Here is a 22,099-nt window from a genome sequence, read left to right on the forward strand (position 1 = left end):
CATATGCCACAGGAACAGCTACGGGCCTGGGACACATAGCATCCTGTGCACAGCTCAGCCAGCATCCTGCGAGCCTGCGGGGACGGGCCGTGAGAGGGCGCATCTGGGGCTTCGGCCCGACTGACACCGCTTGGCTGCAAATGGCTCAGGGCAGCGATACATCCACTGGGCTCAGAATACAGCTGCTACACGAGCACGCAGCACCACACAGACATCACTCGCTCACAGACACAGATATCTCACAGCAGCTCACGCTCACGTTTAGACCGCTTGGAGAAGCCAGGGCACATGGGCCACAAAGAGGCATTTCCTCCAGCCCCTCTTTCCAGTCTCAGGGCCAACCCGCCAGCTAACCCTGAGCCACCCAAGGACCCAAGGAAGCGGCTTCTGGATGACGTCACAGTCCACACCCACGGAGGAGATGCCTGGCCCGCCAGCCCAGGGGGCTCCCGCTGGGGGCAGTGAGACAAAACAAGACTTCCACTCCCGTCACAGGACGTGTGTCCCAGCCGCCCCAGCCCTGCGATGGGACGGTGGGGACAGCGGCTGTGCCACCCTGGCCTCGGCCTGTGTCCTTTACCCTGTCTGGTCACTGCCCACCGGGAGCCAAAGCCTGGGCCGTGTTCCAGCACGTCCAGGGGCCAGTCTGTGAGGTCACGGGGAGGAGGGTCTCAGCCTGTGCCGTGACCCCCTCCCCGCACACTGGGGGTCCCAAAGGGGCCTGTTCTTACAGAGACAGTGCTTCTACGGGGACAGCCGGCAGCTGGGCTGCTACAAGGTGGGGCTCTTGTGTCGGCTCAGGGAGTCGATGTAATGAAAAGTGGCCCCCAGAGCCCAGCTGGTCTCCACGTTGTCAATCTTCCGGGTCAACTTGAAAAGACAAGGGGCGGGGGGGTGGAAGGGAGCATGTGCGTGTGAAAGGCGGGCATGTGCTCGCGCAGGGCGGGGGCTGGGGGCACCGGGGGAGTCCCCACCTTCAGCACTTTGTCCCCCGGGAAGCCGAGCCCGTGGAGCAGCGAGCTGACGTAGGTGAGATCCAGGCACAGGAAGGGGCTGCGCGGCGGCTGGGTCTCCGCCGTCCGGCACACTGCGGGGGAAAGGGCTCCTGGGTGTGGGTACGGGGGGGTGGAGCGCAAGCAGCCGGATCCACCCACCTGGGGCACCCGCCCCGCCAGGCCCTGTGCCACCCGGGGCCTCACTGCTGGTCAGAGCACAGCACAGGCAGGGACTTGAGGCCAACCCCGTGCCTACTGCCTGCCTCCAGGCCCCATCTCTGCACCGTGACCCCAGACCTCTCCTAGGCGTGGACCTGGGCCTTCTGGGGACTGGAAGCACCCACCAAGCTGGCACAGAACACCCCACGCCTGTTCACGACGGGGACAGACAAACCAACACACAGCCTCTGCTCGGAACCTTTTCTGGCTGGTGTCTGGGAGACAAACCCAGAGGTGATGAGAACGATTTTAAAAAAGCCTTTTCTGAGGGGAGGGAGAGAAGGTCTTTCTATGGAGAAACATACAGCATTTAACCCCTTTGACTCGCAACTGGGAAAGGCAACCAAAGAGCAGAATCTACAAGCAGCCCGTACACCTGGCCATGGAGGAGTGAGGGGAGTGGCAGCCACGGGGCACACCCCGGGGGACAGCTCTCCGTCCCACACTGGACTCTGCAGTGCAGGGGTCCCTGGCAATTGTGAATCTGCTGGGACACTTCAGGGTCACCCGAGTCACAGAGAAAGAGTCAGAAAAAGTGAAATCAAGGGAGTCTGTTCCTCACAACCCTGGGACCGCCTCCACCGCCCGGGCCACACAGGGCGCGGTGGGCCTGCGGTCTGGGCTAGCTCAGCGGCCCCTACACACTCTCACACCCCCGAAGCCTCGTCCGGTCGACAGTCAGGGGCCGACCAGGAGCTCTGGGGCCAGCATCCTGCCTCCAGGCCGCTCACCGTACTTGGCCGCAGTCTCGAAGTCTCCGACCACGAGGCTGCCTCCCTTCTCTGCATCTGTGGAGGAGACGGGGTACCCAGTCTGCACCAGCGCCGTGGAGCCGAGACAGCACTGAGGCCCCCGGGCCTGCGCCTGGGGTACCCTGGGGGTGGGGGGTCAGATGCAGGCGGCCGCATGTCTGGGCATCGGCGTGCAGACGAGGGTGCCCTGGCTCCAGCTACGGGGAGCCCGCAGACCAGGCGGCCGAGGGGCAGCTGCTGGGGTGCCCCAGAGGCAGGGGCCTGGGCCTAGGTGAGGGGTGAGAGGTCACCTTCCGCCTGAACCAGCGGGCTGCCGTCCACACTGGGCCCGACGGTGTAGCCCAGTGGGCCCCAGCGAGCCGGAACCTGACGGTTTCGGTCTCTCCAGGGCGGCTTTCTGTGGACATTAACGTTCTCACCCTTGCCACGGGCAGCACGTTCTAATATCCTCAATCTATTTCATCAAAAGACATGTCCGGTCACGACCCACTGAAGTGACCTCACAACCCTCTCGAGGGTTTCCAGTTGGTCTGACCAGCACCGGTCCCAGACTCACGATACCATCTTCTGTCCTGACGGCACCGCGGGCTGGGGAGGGGTCAGGTTGATACCCCCAAGCTCCTGAGGGCGATCTGAGGGGTGGCCTGAGCCCTCCTGCTGGCCTGGGTGCCAGCGGCTGACGGTTTGAGAATCACACAGGTGAAAGGAGAATAAACCGACAGCGAGGAAGCCTTCCTGCACTGAGCGGCTCAGAGAACTGACTTTAAAAAGGGGGCCTGGGGCTTCCCTGGTGGCGCAGTGGTTGCGCGTCCGCCTGCCGATGCAGGGGAGCCGGGTTCGCGCCCCGGTCCGGGAGGATCCCATATGCCGCGGAGTGGCTGGGCCCGTGGGCCATGGCCGCTGGGCCTGCGCGTCTGGAGCCTGTGCTCCGCGAGGGGGGAGGCCGCAGCGGTGAGAGGCCCGCGTACCACAAAAAAAAAAAAAAAAAAAAAAAAGGGGGCCTATTACTCTCTACTCAGTGACACGTCCCCTGCCCTTCCTCTATTTCTATCACCCTGATGTGACTGATGGGCCGTCCGCCCGGGGACCCACACCCAAGTCCCTGCACAGCCCAACCGAGCCCCAACCTTACCTATGAGGCCAGCGGAGGAGGAACCGACAGCGAGGAAGCCGCCCAGCACTGAGCGGCACAGAGAAAAAAAAAAAAAAAGGGGGCCTATTACTCTCTACTCAGTGACACGTCCCCTGCCCTTCCTCTATTTCTATCACCCTGATGTGACTGATGGGCCGTCCGCCCGGGGACCCACACCCAAGTCCCTGCACAGCCCAACCGAGCCCCAACCTTACCTATGAGGCCCACATTTGCGGCAAGGTCATAATAGTAGGAAAAGGCATAAAAATCCACGTCCTTCACTTCCTCCGTCCTGTGCACTTTGTTTCGGAGGATCTCGGACACTCGGCGGGCGCACAGCTGGTAGAGGCTCCCCGCTGGGGCGAAGGGAGAGCAGACTCAGCGGTCAGTGGGCTCTGGGCGCCTGACCACACAGCCCAGGGTGACTGCGACCTGAGGATGCTCACCAGCAACCTTTCAGGGGCCACGTGCTGCGGCCAGCTCAAGGGGAGAAACTGTGAGCACAAAAGGTGGCCAGAGAGAGTGTGGCCCGACCCTGAGGGTCACGCGCCTCCAGCTGGGCGCCTGCAGCTGCCATGACTCAGCCCAGTGGGTCCACTCCATGCTAACCCTGCCAGCCCCGTGCTGAGCTCGAGTGTGCACTGTCCCACCCCCATCTCACCAGCCACCTGGGTGGGGCCTGCACCTCCCTCCCGTCACAGATGAGGAAGCTGGGGCCTACAGGCAGCTTGCCAAGCTCACAGGGCTGGTCACTGACTCCTTGCTCAGAAGGACAGTGACAACACAAGACTGAGTCAGTGGACATGGACGGCCCACAGCCCACACCTGGACCCAGTTCTGATCTTGCCCCAGCCCTGCTCCACGTCTGACGGCAGCTCCATTTAGCTCTCCCAGGGCCCCGGGAGTTGCACTCTTGCACTTGGGACCTCATCTCCCTACACTCTCCCTCATCTGACCCGCGTCACACCACCTTTTCCATGTTCCTTAAACATAGCAGCCGCCTCTGGCCCTTTGCATGTGCTCTCCCTCGGCTTGGAGCTCACTTCCCATTTCTTCACGTCTTGTCTCAGGTATCACCCCATGAGGCCTTTCCTGGTCGTCTTTAGACCGCAATCCCCCCCACTGGCACCCCCAGCCCCCTTCCCTTTATCACTGGATAGTAAGGAACATGCATTTGTTCTCCACCCTGGGTTCCTGGCACAGAGACTGTAAAGCCTTGTAAGACCCTGAGTGGTGAGAGTGAGAGAGGTGTTTTGTGATTCATAATAAGCCCCTTTCATTCCACCTGGGTTGCGCTAATGAGGTGACTCCGGGTGGGTTCTCTCAACAGCTTCAGGATGGGGGCTGGTGATTAGAGGGCTGAAGCTTTCAGCCCCACCCCCAAGGGAGTGGGCAGGGGGCTGGGGATTAAGTCAGTCACCAGCAGCCACTGAGTTAACCAGTCCCTCTGCCATGAGCCTCGTAAAAACCCTACACGATGGGGCTCAGAGAGCTTCCGGGTTGGAGACATGTGGAGGTGCTGCTCCAGGGGAGAGGGTGCTCCCGGGAAGAGGGGGCCTCCTGGGGAGGGGGCTCCGGGTGCCCTCCCGACACGCCTGCCCTGTGCCTCTCTCCCGTTTCACTGTTGCTCAGCTGTGTCCTTGATAAGAAACCGGTGATAGCAACATGGTCCCTGAGTTCTGTGAGTGCTTCCAGCAAATTATCAAATTTGAGGAGGAGGCCGTGGGAACCCCTGATTTGTGGCCGGTCGGTCAGAAGAACGGGGGGCCCAGCACTTGCAAAGGTCGGGGGGGCCTCATCTGATGGGGGCTGCACTGACTCCGGAAGTCAGTGTCGGAACGAAGTGAATCGCAGGACACCCTGCTGCTGCCAGAGAACGGGCCGCCGTGGGCAAAACCCCACACGTGTGGCGTCAGAAGTGCTGTGAGTAGCAACAGACCTGTCACCAGAGGCAAACCTCACGCCCACGTGCCCAGCCTGGACACAATGTTTCAGCATCTCTTTTAGAAGAAACTCAAAGAGCACAGAGCCACGGGACCCTGGGGGTGAGACAGGCCTGGGGCTCTGCGGCCCCTCCCGCCCTCGCCGGAGCACAGGCGGCGGGCGTGGGAGGAGAAGCCATTTCCCGCAGAGCTGCCAGGCCCACAGCCGCGCCTGGCTGTCTGCTCAAAGCCAAGGGACGTCCAGATCCTCCCTCACTGGAGGCTTGCCGGGAAATCGGGTCCCTGGAAGAGCGGCAGACAAGGGAGCCCTGTGCAGGGACCCCGCAGGAGCCGGGGGTTCCAGAACCGTGTCCGGCTTGTGGGCAAGTACACATTTGTCTGAGAAGGAGGCTGGATGGTCCCCCCGCTTCTCTGAGGTGTCCGGAGGGAAGGGGCTGCCGTCGACCCTCACGAGCCACCCATGGAGGATAAACGTGCCGTACCTGCCTCCTGTCCTGAAACCCTGTACGTCACTTCAGCGTGCTCCCACTCTCCTCTGAAACCGGGAGACAAACAAGGGCTGACCAACTCTGCTCCATCCTCAGCTGAAACAGAAAGAGACAGAGGCGGATGAAGAGCACTGACCGTGGTGGGGTGAGGGCAGGCCTGGAGCTGAGACGGGGCCCGCTGAAGGGAGGCTGGCAGCACTGAGTGTCTCAGGTCAGCGCCGAGGGCCGCGGAGGGTCAAGGGAACACGCTTCCTTTTTGACGCGGGATGGGCTTGCGGAAGCGTCCCGAGTCAGCTTCGGGAGGCAGAAGCCCCAGCAGAGCCACTCCCAGCTCACGGCCACAGAGGGGCTTCGGGGTTCCAGGCGACGCTCATGAAGACGACCCCAGCGGCTCCCCATGGGGCAGCCTCCAGGGCCCCAGGACGCCGGCCCTCGGGGACACGCCTTCTGGCGTCCTGCTGAGTGGGTCCCTGTACCCGCCCGATTCTGGCCTGGGCCCGCCTGCACCAGCGGAACGTGCAGGACACAAGGCCGTGGGACTTCAGGAGGCTTTCCTTCCTCTGAGCCGCCAGGGAGAAGTGCAGGCTGCTCTGCGGGTTAGAGGCCAGACACGCGCCCAAAATGCCACCTCACAGGACCCCGGGGACCCCAGCAGAGGGACCGCCGAGTGGATGCCTGTGCAATCCTAAGACGACTGCTGTTTGCACCTACTCAGGGCAGCGGGTGGTCTGCTGAGTGACAACGGCTCACACGGTGGGAGACGCCTCCCTGGAGCAGCGAGGGGTCTGTACCCCTTCTGGCGGCTGTCACAGCCCCACATGAAGACACACAGCTCCCCGCTGCTCTGCCGGGTCGGGGTGCAGGAGGGACAGGACCCTGAGGCCGGCACAGACGGGCAAGTGGGTGCCTGCCGTCCTCCACTGGCTAACAAGTGTTTTCTGGCCCAGAGTGTGGTCGTGGGTGTTTCTGAGACGTGCACGCGTTTTTGGTTTGCAACAAAGGGGCCACTGTTACGACGTTAAATAGCAGGATTCGAAATAAAGGAGCTGAAGCAGGATGTGCGTGGAAAACAATTCCAGTGGAACATTCCTGCTCTGTCAGAACGGCCAGGCCCTGGAAGAGGCAGCGGAAGTGCTGGGCCAGGGGTGTGCGTGGCTGAGAACACGCGTGGGCTTGCGCACGTCTGACCGAGGGCTTCGGGGGGACAGGCCGAGGCGGCCTCAGGGCAGGGCCCCCGCTCGCCTCGGGCATGTGGTCCCCTGAACGTCCCAGGGGCTCGAGCGCCCGCCAGCAATGCCTGGCTTGTCCCAAGCCAAGCACATCAGGGCAGGATGGCGTGGAGAGGGCCTGGGAACAGACACAGGCTTCGTCCCCAAATGCCACGTCTGGAAGAAGGCAGAGCCCATTGCAAGTCCCCTCGAGAGCAGAAGAACACAGGGGACGGTCTCAGGAGCCAGAACCTCCCCTGAAGGCCCCCTTGGAGCCCCTCCCGTGCGCCCCGTGGTAAATCCTTACAAACAAGCCAACTCCGATCACACCCAGTTCCTTGGGTTCCTAAGAACCCCCTGCAACTCGGTGATTCAGAAACCACTTCACTAGCATCTTTCTTTAAAAGTAACTGAGAAAGTCTTCAGGGGCCCACCAACAAGGTCTGGGGGGGCGCGTCCTCTGGGGCTCCCGAGTCCTGCTGGCCGGGAGGGCTCTGAACACTGCACCCCACTCACCAGGTTTTCCCTCCTCGCCGCCTAGAACCGCCAGCCGCGCCGACATCAAGCCCAGCCCCAGGTAGCTGCGGAGAGAGAACCCAGGTGAGTGAAGGCAGCCCTCAACTCCACCTGCAGCACGTTCACCAGTCTGGATCCAAAATGTGGGGGGAAGGAGGAAACTAGGGGCAAGGCAGCAGCTTCCGGCTTCTTCCAGGAGCTCCCTCAGTGGGGTTCAGGGCATCCAGCCCCTCAGCTCAACAAGCAAAGGCTCTTACTTGGTGGGAGCTCGTCCAGGAGCCGTGGACACCGGCGAGGGCGACAGACGGGTCCCCAACTTTATGGTGTGGACGAGCCTCACAGAAAGAACCTATTAAAGGCGCCACGTAGCAAAAAAGATGGCCCAGAAACTTCCTGCACCATCTATGGACTCTTCCCCACTTTCCCAAAAACCTCTGCCAAGGCAGAAGAGAATAAGTACAAAAGAAGAAATATAATCTTACTACAGGTGAATTAAAAAAGGAAGAGGAGGAGGAAGAAGAGGAAGAAAGAAGAAGGGAGGGAGGGGGGAGGGGGGAGGGGGGAGGGGGGAGGGGGGAGGGGGGTCCACAGCAGGGATTTGGGGACCGAGTCTATGGCCCAGCACCCTGGTTGCTACCCAGGTGGGAGGCGGAGGCTGGGGGAGGCCTGCAGTGCTAAGCTGAGCCACATGCCTGGACAGTGGACCTCTCCACCCTCAGTCCTGAAAACAAACCTGTAGGAGTAGAGCCTGTAGGTCCTATTAAACATCTGGAGGGACGTGAGGAAGCCGGGTGGGGAGGTCTGAAGGGTGCCCTGGGGAAGAACACAAGGGTTAAAGCACCTTTCCTGCTGGCCTTTCTAGAAAATTGTCCCCCACTCCCTCAATTCATTTGAAAGAACAGGGATATTCACAGATGTATTCAATTACATTAGCCTTTCATCAAATCACATGCTGTGAAACAGCTTGGAGCAAGCAGTGAAACACTTTATCTTTCCTTTTTTTTTTTTTTTTTTTTTGCTGCACAAAGAGGCCTGTGGGATCCTAGTTCCCCAACCAGGGACTGAAGCCACACCCCTTCCAGTAGAAGCGTGGAATCTTAACCACTGGACCACCAGGGAAGTCCCATGTCTTTCCTCCCTGTGAGTAACATTTACCCATTCTGGGAAATATGGCCCAACCAGAAGAGTTATGTGTAAATTTAAGGCTATTCCATCAATGCTAAGTTTTTTATTTATTTATTTTTTTTTTTGGCCATGCCACGCGGCATGCGGGATCTTAGTTCCCCAGCCAGGGATCGAATCCATGCCCCTTGCTCTGGAAGCGCAGAGTCTTAACCACTGGACCGCCAGGGAAGTCCTAAGGCTCTTCCATTACAACTAAAAATAGGGCTTCCCTGGTGGCGCAGTGGTTGGGAGTCCGCCTGCCGATGCAGGGGACACAGGTTCGTGCCCCGGTTCAGGAGGGTCCCGCGTGCCGTGGAGTGGCTGGGCCCGTGGGCCGTGGCCACTGGGCCTGTGCGTCCGGAGCCCTGTGCTCTGCAACGGGAGAGGCCACGGCGGTGAGAGGCCCGCGTACCACACACACAAAAAAAACTAAAAATAATAGTAATAATATTAAAAGTGGCAGATGAGGAAGGTACTTTTTAAAAACAGCACGCAGTCTCAGCTGGATACGTTTTCGTGTCCCTTAGAACAGCGGTCCCCAGCCTTGCTGGCACCAGGGACTGGTTTCATGGAAGACAAGTTTTCCACGGACAGGGGGATGGTTCAGGCGGTAATGCGAGCGATGGGGAGAGGCAGATGAAGCTTCGCTTGCTGCCCGCCGCTCACCTCCTGCTGTGCAGCCCGTCCTACCAGTCCGCAGCCTGGGGGTTGGGGACCCCTGCCTTAGAACATCCATCCTGAAAAGGCCTGCGGCTCTGTCCCATCTGAGTCAGACTCCGGCCCCTCCCTGGAAGCCCTTTCGGGGGCGGGGAAGAACCCACCCCACACCCTCTGCCCCAAGGTCTCCAGGTAGTATCTAGTTTATCACCCCGCTGAAGACCAGATTTCTATTTTCTTTTTCCCAGGCAGAGTTAAAATCAAACTAAGAAGCATTCGCTGCGGGTGATCTGACCCTCAGGAGAGAAGCTGAGTGCACAGACCTCCCCCGGGGCTGAGGCTCCCCCACGGGGCAGGTGGCCTTGGGGGCGGCAGCAGGTTACCTCGAATCTCGGGAGGAAGGTGATCTGGGTGGACCCTCCGCCCAGGTCCAGCATGCCCACGTTGCTCCTCCCGGGGGTCTTCAGACTGCCTGCAGCACCGGGAGTAAAATCCACACAGCAATGCCCGTTAGTAAACAGACAGAACAGCAGAAAAGGGGAGGTTAGAAGCCAGGCCCTTCCATGGAAAGAAGAACAAGACAGAAGCTGTGGCCACTTGAAAATGTCCATGTGTATTTGGGGGGCGTGAAGGACAGCTGCCCCGGTGGTGGCTTTCATCTGAACGAAGGACAACCTGTGCTCCTGGGGCCTGGGCTCCTGATCTGTCACCTGACATGGCTCCCCAAACCCGGGGCGGCAACTCCTACAGGAAACTTCCTTCTTTCTCATCCATGTGTCAGACACACTGGTCTTGTCCATAATTACAACAAAGGGACAAAAATCCACATCCTGGGAGTAATCTAAGAAAAATGACTCCTCGCAGCCTGTTCCCTGTTCTACCTCCAGCAGGACTTCAATTATAAGGCGATCAGCATTCGCGGTCACGTTCAATATTGACTAGTGTGACTCAGGGCTTCTCTCAGGAATGAGGACGGTGGCCAGGGCACGCTGCCCTGGGAGCAGAGGCAGAGCTAAGCCTTTGGAGAAGGGGCTTGCTGCCCGCCGCTCACCTCCTGCTGTGCAGCCCGTCCTACCAGTCCGCAGCCTGGGGGTTGGGGACCCCTGCCTTAGAACATCCATCCTGAAAAGGCCTGCGGCTCTGTCCCATCTGAGTCAGACTCCGGCCCCTCCCTGGAAGCCCTTTCGGGGGCGGGGAAGAACCCACCCCACACCCTCTGCCCCAAGGTCTCCAGGTAGTATCTAGTTTATCACCCCGCTGAAGACCAGATTTCTATTTTCTTTTTCCCAGGCAGAGTTAAAATCAAACTAAGAAGCATTCGCTGCGGGTGATCTGACCCTCAGGAGAGAAGCTGAGTGCACAGACCTCCCCCGGGGCTGAGGCTCCCCAACGGGGCAGGTGGCCTTGGGGGCGGCAGCAGGTTACCTCGAATCTCGGGAGGAAGGTGATCTGGGTGGACCCTCCGCCCAGGTCCAGCATGCCCACGTTGCTCCTCCCGGGGGTCTTCAGACTGCCTGCAGCACCGGGAGTAAAATCCACACAGCAATGCCCGTTAGTAAACAGACAGAACAGCAGAAAAGGGGAGGTTAGAAGCCAGGCCCTTCCATGGAAAGAAGAACAAGACAGAAGCTGTGGCCACTTGAAAATGTCCATGTGTATTTGGGGGGCGTGAAGGACAGCTGCCCCGGTGGTGGCTTTCATCTGAACGAAGGACAACCTGTGCTCCTGGGGCCTGGGCTCCTGATCTGTCACCTGACATGGCTCCCCAAACCCGGGGCGGCAACTCCTACAGGAAACTTCCTTCTTTCTCATCCATGTGTCAGACACACTGGTCTTGTCCATAATTACAACAAAGGGACAAAAATCCACATCCTGGGAGTAATCTAAGAAAAATGACTCCTCGCCGCCTGTTCCCTGTTCTACCTCCAGCAGGACTTCAATTATAAGGCGATCAGCATTCACGGTCACGTTCAATATTGACTAGTGTGACTCAGGGCTTCTCTCAGGAATGAGGACGGTGGCCAGGGCACGCTGCCCTGGGAGCAGAGGCAGAGCTAAGCCTTTGGAGAAGGGACCCCCTGCATCTCCAGCATTTGCATCTGCAAGCTCGGTGCCCGCCCCACCCATCCCAACACCCTACTTCGGGTCAACAACCCGAAGGGGTTATTTTAGAGTGGAAATGAGGCCCCTGCTCTAAAGACCTGTGTCTGTGAACTGCTGGCTTTATGATGAAGGGAACCCACCTGTTAGGAAGTTCACGGTGATCCACGCGGAAACACCTGCAAGAGAGGGTCACAAACAGCATCTGAATCACCTGAGATGCTGTAAACAGCAGTGGGGACTCATGACAGCTTTCCGATTTCAGGAGCACAAGGAGACCACTTCCTCACTACTCTCAGCCTCCAGGTCAGCTACAGAAACGGGCATCCCTCATAGAACCATGCAGCTGCTTCCGGCAGACTGCTCTAGAAGACACCACACTAAAAATCAGAGTGCTCAGCCAAATTGTCTCATCTCTTGGTCACACTCTTTATCAACTGCCTATTTTTGGAAGAGATGGGATGAGAAACAAATGTTCCCTTTCCCTCCACCCAAACAAACTCTTAAGGCCACGTTTAAAGTCGGGGCTGGTAAGGAGCCTTATGAAGTGACTCTTAGAATTAACGCAACAGTAACATTCTAACGCATCAGCAACTGGGGATTCTCTCTAAATGTTCTTACGACAAAAAAGATGGGACTTTCCTGGTGGCGCAGCGGTTAAGAATCTGCCTGCCAATGCAGGGGACACAGGTTCGAGCCCTGGTCCGGGAAGATCCCACATGCCATGGAGTAACTAAGCCCGTGCGCCACAACTACTGAGCCTGCGCTCTAGAGCCCGTGAGCCACTACTACTGAGCCTGCACGCCACAACTACTGAAGCCTGTGCGCCTAGAGCCCGTGCTCCACAACAAGAGAAGCCACCGCAGTGAGAAGCCCGCGCACTGCAACGAAGAGTAGCCCCCGCTCACCACAACTAGAGAAAGCCCACGCGCAGCAGAGAAGACCCAACACAGCCAAATTAATTAATTAATTAATTAGTTAGTTAAAAAATAGAACAGAAAAGATGATTTGTTTTCAGAAACGTGATCTATGCCAGGCTTGGAGCCAGTCACGAGGAGAATCTGTCTCTATCACTGGCCCCAAGAATACAGTACTCTGAGACGGTCAGACTGCGGACTGGGGTGGGACCGGCACTTGGGTGTCTGTGCCTCCCACCAGGGAAGGCTCCCAGCGCAATGCTGACAGCAGCCCGGCATGCAGCCTGCCTCGAGGGGCAGCCTCATGGCACATGGCGCTTCTGGCGACTACCTTCGTCCGTCCCGTTCATGATGGAAACACAGTCGTCCCCTACGAGGAACGGCGACGCCTCAAACACTTCTTTCACCTAAGTGTAAAGAGAGACAAGCCTTTATCGTTTAGAATCTAAACTCCCAGTCCCAATCACTGCCCTGCTTTAGGACAGGACACGAGGGGTGGGAAGCCCCACAAGGCGGATCCCAGCCCTGGGCCGCCACGTGGCCTGCTGGGCACGGTCCTGGGAGAGGACCTGGCACACGGGAAGCGAAAGCAGTGAGCAACTGTGTTTGGCTTTATTTCCTTCTCCACTTTTTTTTTTTTAGCTATTATTGATACATAGAAACTTCAGTACGTCTGCACTTGTGTCCCACAATCCAACCTGAGCGTGTGACGATATTCAGTAGTTTTTATAAGGGACCTAGACAAACCTGCAACAATCTGTCATTTAGCAGTTAACAGGTTCGGAAGCAGTGCGGAGGAGGAGGACTACTTTGCTGAGAACACTTTCCCTGATTCCTGATGGTAAGAACCCTGCAAGCACATGTCAAAGACAGGCTCCAGAGCCGCCTGCAGGGAGGTGCAGGGCTTGGGCAGACACAAAGGGGCCTCCTCAGCAGTCACATCTGAACCTCAGACCAAGAGTGGAGCCTGCACTTCCCACGAGGACGGCTGGCTTGAGCCGAAATGTCAAGAATTCAGGTCCCACGGCCTCAGACACTCGGCAAGTTCTTGGATGGAAGGAAGCCCTTCAAAAGCACAATATATTTTTAACATGAACTTGTTCTTTTTATAAAACAGATTCATTCTAGAAAACATGAATAGCTTTAAACATCCTGAGAAAGAAAGCATCATTCATCCACAACCCCTCCACCGAAGGCGACACTGCTAACATTTCGACATGCTTCCCTCCTTGGGGAGCTTCTCCGTGGCCTGTCTGCCTGCTTGGATGTGGGCTGATGTTCCATGTTTTCAGTTATCACAAGTCACCCGCCCCGGGGTAACTGGATGAGCTCACCTTTTGCAGTAACTTCTGAGCCTTTTCTCCTGGTAACAGACGTAAGCCAGCTGTGGCCTTGAGGACCAAGGGGGTGGCCTTCCAGAAGTCAAAGGGTATGTCCTGTTTAGCAATGTCCAGTAACTCCTGAATTCCTGGGGTGCTCTGTGAACATGGTGGGTAGAGCAGGGTTTGTGCTCAGCGTGCAGGGTCACAGGTGCTTCCCACCCTTTTGGTTTTATTAATTTATAAATATATTTTTTCTAATTTTCCAAATCAGCAGAAACAGCGACTCAAGTGGTGCAGGCAGGAGCGTGGGGCGGACCCTCGGCAGCGGAGCGGGCCAGGGTTCTACACGCTTGGCAGCCGGAACCCCGCCAGTCTCACCACCAGCCCCGGGCAGCCTCAGACGAGCAGCGACGCCCCTGGACACCATGAGTGAATTCTGGGGTCCCTCACAGCACTAAAACCCGTGAAGAGCTACACCGAGGAATCACTTCACCTGCTGGAATGCTGAGCTCTCCATGCTGGACCAGGGCCCGTGGGGGGCAGGCTGGGCAGGGCGGGGGACGACTGCCATGAAGCCTCACCGGGCGTGTGGAGGGTACGATGCTGGGAGGGGTTTAGCAATGTCTGCGGGGGACACGCGTGCCTCTCACTCAGAAACCCCCCAAGAGTTCACCCAGGCGATGCCCTTGCATGTGAGGGGAACGAAGTGCACATGAGGTGACACAGAGCAGCCTCTCCCAATCTGTGAGGAGCGAAGGGTGGGAGGTCACCTACAGGCCCTCCGGAGGGGCTGGTTCTCCAAGGGCAACGTGCACACGCACGGCAGGACAGAGCACTCTACTTCCTGACGGGGCACGATCTCCAAGGCACACTGCTCAGCCCCGGGAGCGAGGCGCGTACAATGTGAACGTGCTCCACTGTGTGTGTAAATAGAGGGGACGAGAACACAGAAGGACGGCGAGAAACCAGGGACACTGTCCTCCTGGAGGAAGTGGGAGGGGTTCTCTGTCCGCTGGGAAGCTGTACAAGTCACCCCACGTGAATGTGTGCTGCTTGCTTGAACAAGTAAGATTTAAAAAGCCCCATGAGGGGCTTCCCTGGGGGCGCAGTGGTTGGGAATCTGCCTGCCAAGGCAGGGGCCACGGGTTCAAGCCCTGATCCGGGAGGATCCCACATGCCGCAGAGCCACAACTACTGAGCCTGTGCTCTAGAGCCTGTGCGCCACAACTACTGAGCCCACACACCACAACTACCGAAGCCCGTGTGCCTAGAGCCCGTGCTCTGCAACGAGAAGCCACCGCAATGAGAAGGCCACGCACCACAACAAAGAGTAGCCCCCCTCTCTGCAACTAGAGAAAGCGTACGTGCAGCAATGAAGACCCAACGCAGCCAAAAATAAATAAATAGATAGATAAATAAGTAAATTTATAAAAATAAATAAATAAAAAGCCCCATGAGTTTATTCCAAGATATATCATTTAATCAGGTTTAACCTCTAGAGTCACTCATTTTGATTTCTGTTTTCAATTTGTTTCTTAACCAAGCTACAAGAAAGCAAGGCTGTGTCTTCACTGTCTGGGATCAGGATGCATCTGTGGCAAGAAGGCTGCGTCAGCTTCTGATTTAAGACGTGCTGGGACCAAAGGAACTGACAGCTACATGAGGGGCTGCTTTCAGGAGCCCCCTGGAACGCAGGTGCCCTGTGTTCGTGCAGCTCAGAAGTGTAAACGCCACCAACTTACCAAAGTCACCATTTGACAGTTCAGCTAAATTTCTTTTACACTTATTTGGTTTTGTGGATTCTGCATAATACATTTTTTTGACTTTAATTTTTTTAGTGAACATTTGTCATCTTCAATCGGAGAAACCGAAACAAAAAAAAGTTAAACTTTCAAATAATGCTTTTTCTAAGTTTGTAGCGTTTGTGCTTTTAAATCACACTGTGACTTCCGGGTGGCATGCGGGCCAGCTGGGGGATATATGTGGTGTGTGTGTGTGTGTGTGTGGTGTATATGTATCTGTGTGCTGTGCATGTGTGGTGTGGTGTGTATGCGGGGTGGCTGTGTATATGCGTGTGGCTGTGTGCGTGTGCGTATATGTGTGTGATGTATGTGGTGTATGTGTGTGTGGCTGTGTATGTGGTGTGGTTGTGCATGTGGTGTGTATGTGTATATATGTGCAATGTGTGTGGTGTGGTGTGTAGTGTATGTGGGGTGGTGGTGGGACCTCCCACAGGTACCAGTGTCCTCCATAGACTGTCCTACGCAGTGAAATGTCCCAGGTCAGCACAGCAGAGACGCTGCTCTGGGAGGACGGCTCTGCATCTGAGAGAAAGAGAGTCACTTTAACCAATCGACAGAAGGCAAATTTGATGAGCAAAGAGAGATGAGAGAACACTGTTACCTTATCAACGTCATCAGCATAAGCAGAAAGACCTGGCTTCAGGGCTTTGAAGGTTTCATGGGTCAAGGTGGGCGTTTCTAAAGGAAAATCATGTTTTAAAAAACGTACACGTGTGAACACAAACACAAATACATGAATCTATACAACTATGAGTCACACTTTCAAGGCAGACTTCTGAAAACAGACCTTCATTGTTTCTCATCTAAACTCTGCCTCTTTAGTTGGGCTACACAATGAATATTACATTTAATGTTTTGGCCAGAACTTTTCCTATTTAAAAAAAAAATCAACTTTATTGAGGTATAATTTAAATACCAAAAACTACCCATCTAAAATGTTAAATTTTAACATAGTTAATTCTTGCTGATTCAACAAATAGAGAAGCAGGGAATTCCCTGGTGGTCCTGCGGTTAGGACTCTGTGCTTCTACTGCAGGAGGAATGGTTTGATTCCTGGTTGGGAATTAAGATCCTGCATGCAGCAGCTTGGCCAAAGAAACAAACAAACAAAAAAAACAAACAGAAAAAAACCCAACAGAGGAGCAGGGCAAATGATTCCAAACTGCAAATGTGAAAATCATTTTCTTAATTCTAGATAGGATGCATTATACATTCTAAAGACTATTTCATTTTTTTTTTTTAAAAAAAGAATATTTCAGCCTTCTTTTTAAAAATCCAGTGTTTTAGATTATTAGGGGTCTGGACTCATGTGCTTACAGCAAGGGAGAGTATTCCCAGGCACACCGAGGCCAAGGGGTGCTGTCTGAATGCAGACACAAAGACCAAGGAAGAAAAATCAGCGACAAACTTTCTGTAAGGAGGTCTCTCCAAAGAAAACACGCAGGTACGTGGCTACTGAAGGATTACATGCCAACACACGTTGCCTTAAACTTAGCTTCAAAACCAATTTTGGAGGTAGGTTAAGTCCAGCATATAAATATTTAACTATTAAAACAAGTTTAAAAATTAAGCAGATGAAAAGTAGATAAATGTGCCATGAGAAGTTTGAAGAGACCTACTGAAGGCATCCGGAGCCACCAGTTCAGTTAAACGCCCAGAAGGGTCAGCACCAAAGCAGAAGGGAGGGACCCCAGCTGTGAACCCACAAGGGGTGGAGGGGGGACTGGGCGGCGCTGGGGGTCTCCCCACGGGAGAAGCCCGCTAGTGAAGATGCCCAAACTCCACCCTCACTCCTCCCCAGCGCCCCCCGCGAGCCAGGCCCGCAGGCTCCGGTCCCAGCTTTACTCTCACTGAGGCCACTGCCATCTGTCACCCCTTGTTGCCTGGCCCCACTGTGCAGTTCCGTGTTGGCCTGGGCTCTGGGTCTTTGCTCATGTACCTGACTTTCCTGGACTCCCGGCTCCCACTGGTCTGAACCTGGGGCTACTTCCTTCCTTAAACTCACCTCATGTGACCTCTGGCCTAAGTCATGGTCCTAGCCACCCACCCTGCCCCGGGACGCTGGGAGGGGACAGGCCACCCCAACGCCCTCTGGGATCTCAGCTGCCCTTAGGTGTTCACCAGATGCCAGTGCGAATGAGGACATCTGGGACTCCTGGGAAATGGCACTGTCGACAGGCTCCCCGGGGAGTCCCAGGCTGGGGGTCCAGCCCACCCTGAGGGCCCATGCTTTGCTGTGAGATGGAGGACAGGGGAGCACGGCCAGGGCTTACTACCCGGTACCTCCAGGCTGCCGGCTGAACTGGAAGACGTGCACTCGGGTACCAGTGCTCCCCGCGTCGAACATGATGCCGTAGAAGACCTCAGGCCCGCGGGCAGCTGTCCCCGGGGGACTGCGGGACTGCTGGCCCCGCCGGGCCCCCGTGGCCACCTCGGGGATGCCGAGGAAGGCCTGGGTGGCGGAGGCCCAGTGCCACTTGATGTAGGCGACGTAGATGAACAGGCACACGAACAGCCCCAGCGGGTACGCCACCTTTGTCATCCTCCGGTTCCCATTGTTTGGTATTTTTCTCATTTCCTTGTCTGCTGAGGACTGTGCCACAGCGGCTGGTGGAACGGGAGGAGAGGCAGGAAAAACCCGTTAGGCTGCGAGGTTCTAGGGCAAGTCAGAAAGCCCTGCGCTCAGGGACAAAAAATTCCTTCAACCAGAACTTTTTCCACAGGTCTGCATTTTTCCGGTGGAGTCAGAAGTTGCATTTGATCCTCAGAATGATTCTGGAAGGTAGAATCCCCATTTTGCAGAAGGGGAACTGTGGTTCGTAGAGACTAGACAACCTGTCCAAGGCTGTCGGTCCTGCAGGTGCTGACCTGGGCCGTAGCCCCACAGCCCGAGTATCCCCTCTAGGTGCTAGTCCAGGCAAACGGCTCTAAACTCGCTGCTATTTTAAAAGCCACGTGGGCATGGTGTCCCCAGACCTTTCAAGGTAACAGAGATGTATATGCAGTCCATTTTCTCCACCCTCACTTTTTCTCCCATGTTGATAACTTATTTTTAAACGTTTAAAATCCTGTCCCTCGGGGACTGCAGAGCCACAGACAGATCAGAGAAACGGCTCATTCTCCTGGGAGTTTCACAACAGATACCTCTTGTCATTCATATACATGTTCCTGCCGAGAAGGAAATAATGCCCACGTGCTTTCAAAGCCCAGAGCAAAATAAATCAGTTCAGCACCCCTATTTTTGGTTCAATGCACCCCAAAATGGAGGCACTTGCTCAGCGGAGGCACCGGGCGGGAAACCCGAGACTTCAGAGGACGAGAAGTGAGGCGCCTGGTTCTCGGCTCTCCCCCTACCCCTGGGGACATCCATCATCTGTCCACCCTGGCTGTCGGTGTGGGAGGTGGAGTGGACGTCCCAGGGGGAGGGAGACAGGCACGTGCCGGGTGGGAAGCAGGGCAAGTGCCTGTGGACCAGAGCCCTGGGGGTGTGTGGGCCGTGCTCAGGACACAGGGATGGTGGCGGGGGAGGAGGGCTGGAGGACAGCGTAAAGGCCTCCACAGGGGAGGGGGAGCGGGGGCCAGGCCTAGAAGCGCAGGGGGCAGCCTGTGGTGGCCTCACGCCAACCCCAGGCTGTCTGGGGGTAGGAGAGATGGAACAGTGGCCCTTGTGGGGAATCCAGCCCTACGGCCACACCTGGATGCCCGCGGCCCCTGGAGCACTGTCCAAACCTTGGGCCAGCCCTGTGCCCCTGCCAGGGGAGAGGCCCGCCCAGAGGCCCACCATCCAAGCTCGGACGGGGCGAGGGGGGCAAGACAATGCACCCCTCCCTGAGCACAAGGGGCCTCAGGGAAGGCTCTCTCAGCAGCTCCCTCCCCAAGACTCGCCCTCCCCAGCCCCAGCTCCGGCCTCACTTCACTCTCAGAATAACATCACACGCCTGCCCAGGCCTGGCCCCCATCGGCCTCTGAGCTTAGTCTCGACCTCTCTTGCCCCTGCTCAGGTGGGCCAACCTGGTCCTCATCCCTAAGCCTCAGCTGACAAGCTGTCATCCCCACCTTCCCTGACCACCTCCACCCACTATGTGCTCCATGACTCCCTGCCCTCTCCTGACCAAGCACCACCATTATCTGTGATGACATGAGTCTGTGAGATTTGTTCCTGAAGGTCTGTGTCCCCTCGAGGCCATCAGCCCCCAAGCACAGGGACTTAGCCTGTCTTGTGCTGCTACAGCAGTCTGGAACACAGGCCTTTATCTAGGACAGCCTTAAATATTCTGTTTTGTTTTTTTAAGCATCCTATTTCTTTGGTCCCTTATCCACACCCCTGCAAAACCTACTCAAGATACGATGCTCACTGCTGCTCTGAACCCTGCAGCTGGAAGCTCCTCCTCTGTGTTCCTTGGTGCTCTCCACTCATTCCCTGAGTAAGCTGTATGTGGAGTTGTTCATTTGTGTCTCCCTTCCCTCTGGTGAGATGGTGCCTCTCTGGAAGCAGGGACCAGCCCAGTCATCCTGATCTCCCACCCATGACACAAGGCCAGAGCCCAGCAGCTGCTCAGCCATCACTTGCTGGTGAAGAAAGCGAGCTGATGACGTAGCAATTCACCAAGAGGCATGGAAGATGCTTCAGGACCCATGTGATGGCCATGTGGGATGGGGCAGGAGACAGCAGTGACCAGGTTTTCTACACGTCGAGTTTGAAATGACAGCAGGACATCAGTCAGAAACAGAACTGAGCTTTGTGAAAGATGACAGGTTTGGGGTTGGCGCTTGAGGAAGCCATCCCCAGGCAGCCAGCTCTCACCCAGCAACAGGCCCTGTCAGAGGTCTCCTTTGGTTAGGTTATAGTAACCCAAAGTTTCCCACTGCTAAGTGATCATTTAACAAAAAATTATTTCTAGAGAAAGTTCTAAAGCTACTATTTCCAAGGATAATTAGTGAGGACACAAAAACAATACTAACATCTTACAACTCTGAAAGCGTTTTATAAAATCCTTTTACATAGTCAAATTCTATCACGTCCTATGTTAGTCTAAGAAGCATAACATACATAATTATTATTAATTATTAAATTTGTCTACGCATTTAAAAAATATTTAAAATACCCCTTTAAATATGCTAGATCCTGTTACCAGAGGCCCATAGGCTGGCACTTATATACCACAAGACATATGATGACTTACTTCCATACAGCAGGACCAAGGCCCGGGAATGTCTGTAAACGGACTTGCCTGGGATCACACAGCTGGCACGCGGCAAGGCAGAGGAGTTTCTGGCTTCTGTCTCCAAATCAAATGTGCTTCATCACTTCACTTTCCCTATTCATATAAGACTACATCAGACGACCAAAAAACACTCATGTGAAATTACGTACACATAATCATTCAAGTTACACACCAAGTTCAGGGTGACATAAACAGAGGCCAAACAGAACATAACCCTGAGGGGGCACAGAGCCAGGAACAGCCTGGCCCACAATCACCTCCATGGCCCTGAGGCCCGAGCCTAAAAGCCAGTTTCATTCCATGGGGTAAGGTGCTTGCCCAGAGCTAAGGAGGGACAAATCACATTTCTGTGACACCACTAACACCACAGTGGCCCTCCCCAGAGGATCACCAAGGAAAACAATTTTAGATGAGTTTTGTTCTTTAAAGGAGAGTCTAGAACAAAGCTGTAAGGAAAGGTAAGCTTGGAGGGAATGAGGAGTAGGCTGGGGGGTGGGGCAGGATGTAGGTGCACAAAGGCAAACAGGTTTGGCTGAGCTAACCTTGCTCTCAGCGGGCTCCTCGGGCGGGGGTGCCTCCCTCTGTCAGGGGGAGACGGGGTCAAAGAGGAGAATCTCGGTGTGGGGCTGTGGCAGTGATGTCCGGATGGGGCCCGCCCCATACGCCGACTAGCTTTCTAGGAGCTGGGGACGGCAGCTCGGCTCTCGAAATACAAGTTCTATCCCAAGGTTAAAATACCCAAAACGACCGTGCGTGCAAATGACTGCCGCCCATGCTTAAAACCTATACAAAATTAAAGCGCATGAACAAATACTAAGTCTCCTGGTAGGTTTAAACGGGCTTTTCTCCCCTGCCTGTCCTGCCCCTATTGGATCTCCTGCGCCCGGAACAGAGCTGGGAGCGGGTCAGCAGACCCGGGCTGAATGAATGAAGACAGCAGGGCTACAGGCTCCCTGGGGGTGGAGACTCCGACTGTCTTGCCCACCCGGTGCCAAAACACCGATCGCGCTCCTCATTGGTCAGCGGAGTCCTGGCTGCCAGTGACCCTGAGGCCGCCTCCAGGCGCTGCCGCTTAAGACCGGGGAGTTGCCAGGCGCTGGGTCTGCGCCCCGGAGGCCCCCGGCCCTGCTCCGCCCCGGCCCTTCTCCAGGGCGCAGCGCACAGTGCCCGGGGGGGCCCACGTGCATAGATATCCCGGGCCCGGCGGAACCCGCCGCTTACCCTGCAGGGCCCTGTGTCCCACCCACGGAGCGAGGTGCCAGTCCCAGGGGAGTGCGCGGGCCGCGGAGATCGCTTCCCCGCGCTCCCGCCCCACCGGCTTCAGCGTGGCCTCCACCCCCGGGCTGAGGGAGGAGGATCTAGAGGCGGGGCCCCGCCCACGTGCACCGCGCGTCAGCCCAGTGCGCAGGCGCGGTGGTGCGGCCTACTGCACAGGCGCCGTGGCTCTTCCCGCCCGGGGTCCGTGGAGGTTCCCTCGATCCTGGAAACTGGCCGGTGTTGTGCGGGAAGTGGGGTCTCGGCCGTGTGGCCCCCGCTCCTGGCCCCGCTTATAGGGGGCCCCGCTTATAGGGTCCCCCGCGGCACGGTGGAGAGGGCCTTCATCGTCCCTGGCCGAGGAGTCAGTCCCACAACCTCACAACCTTGACCTTGACCAGCTGT

General features: G+C 56.5%; 1 protein-coding gene across 1 annotated transcript; it reads right to left on the reverse strand.

Annotated features, from left to right (window-relative positions):
* Positions 1 to 771: 771 nt before the first annotated feature.
* ENTPD6 (ectonucleoside triphosphate diphosphohydrolase 6) lies at positions 772 to 21,779 on the reverse strand. The gene is made up of 15 exons (XM_028499815.1): positions 21,662 to 21,779; positions 20,399 to 20,533; positions 17,499 to 17,822; positions 15,817 to 15,893; positions 13,426 to 13,569; positions 12,423 to 12,498; positions 11,318 to 11,353; positions 10,500 to 10,588; positions 7,987 to 8,066; positions 7,254 to 7,318; positions 5,524 to 5,625; positions 3,314 to 3,454; positions 1,946 to 2,002; positions 975 to 1,087; positions 772 to 870 (listed from the first exon to the last, which is right to left on the reverse strand). The coding sequence occupies exons 3-15, from the start codon at positions 17,788 to 17,790 to the stop codon at positions 772 to 774; spliced, it is 1,371 nt and encodes a 456-aa protein (XP_028355616.1). The 5' UTR covers positions 17,791 to 17,822; positions 20,399 to 20,533; positions 21,662 to 21,779.
* Between the last annotated feature and the right edge of the window lie 320 nt (positions 21,780 to 22,099).

The sequence above is a fragment of the Physeter macrocephalus genome, chromosome 14 (assembly GCF_002837175.3).
Source record: "Physeter macrocephalus isolate SW-GA chromosome 14, ASM283717v5, whole genome shotgun sequence".
Taxonomy (NCBI): domain Eukaryota; kingdom Metazoa; phylum Chordata; class Mammalia; order Artiodactyla; family Physeteridae; genus Physeter; species Physeter macrocephalus.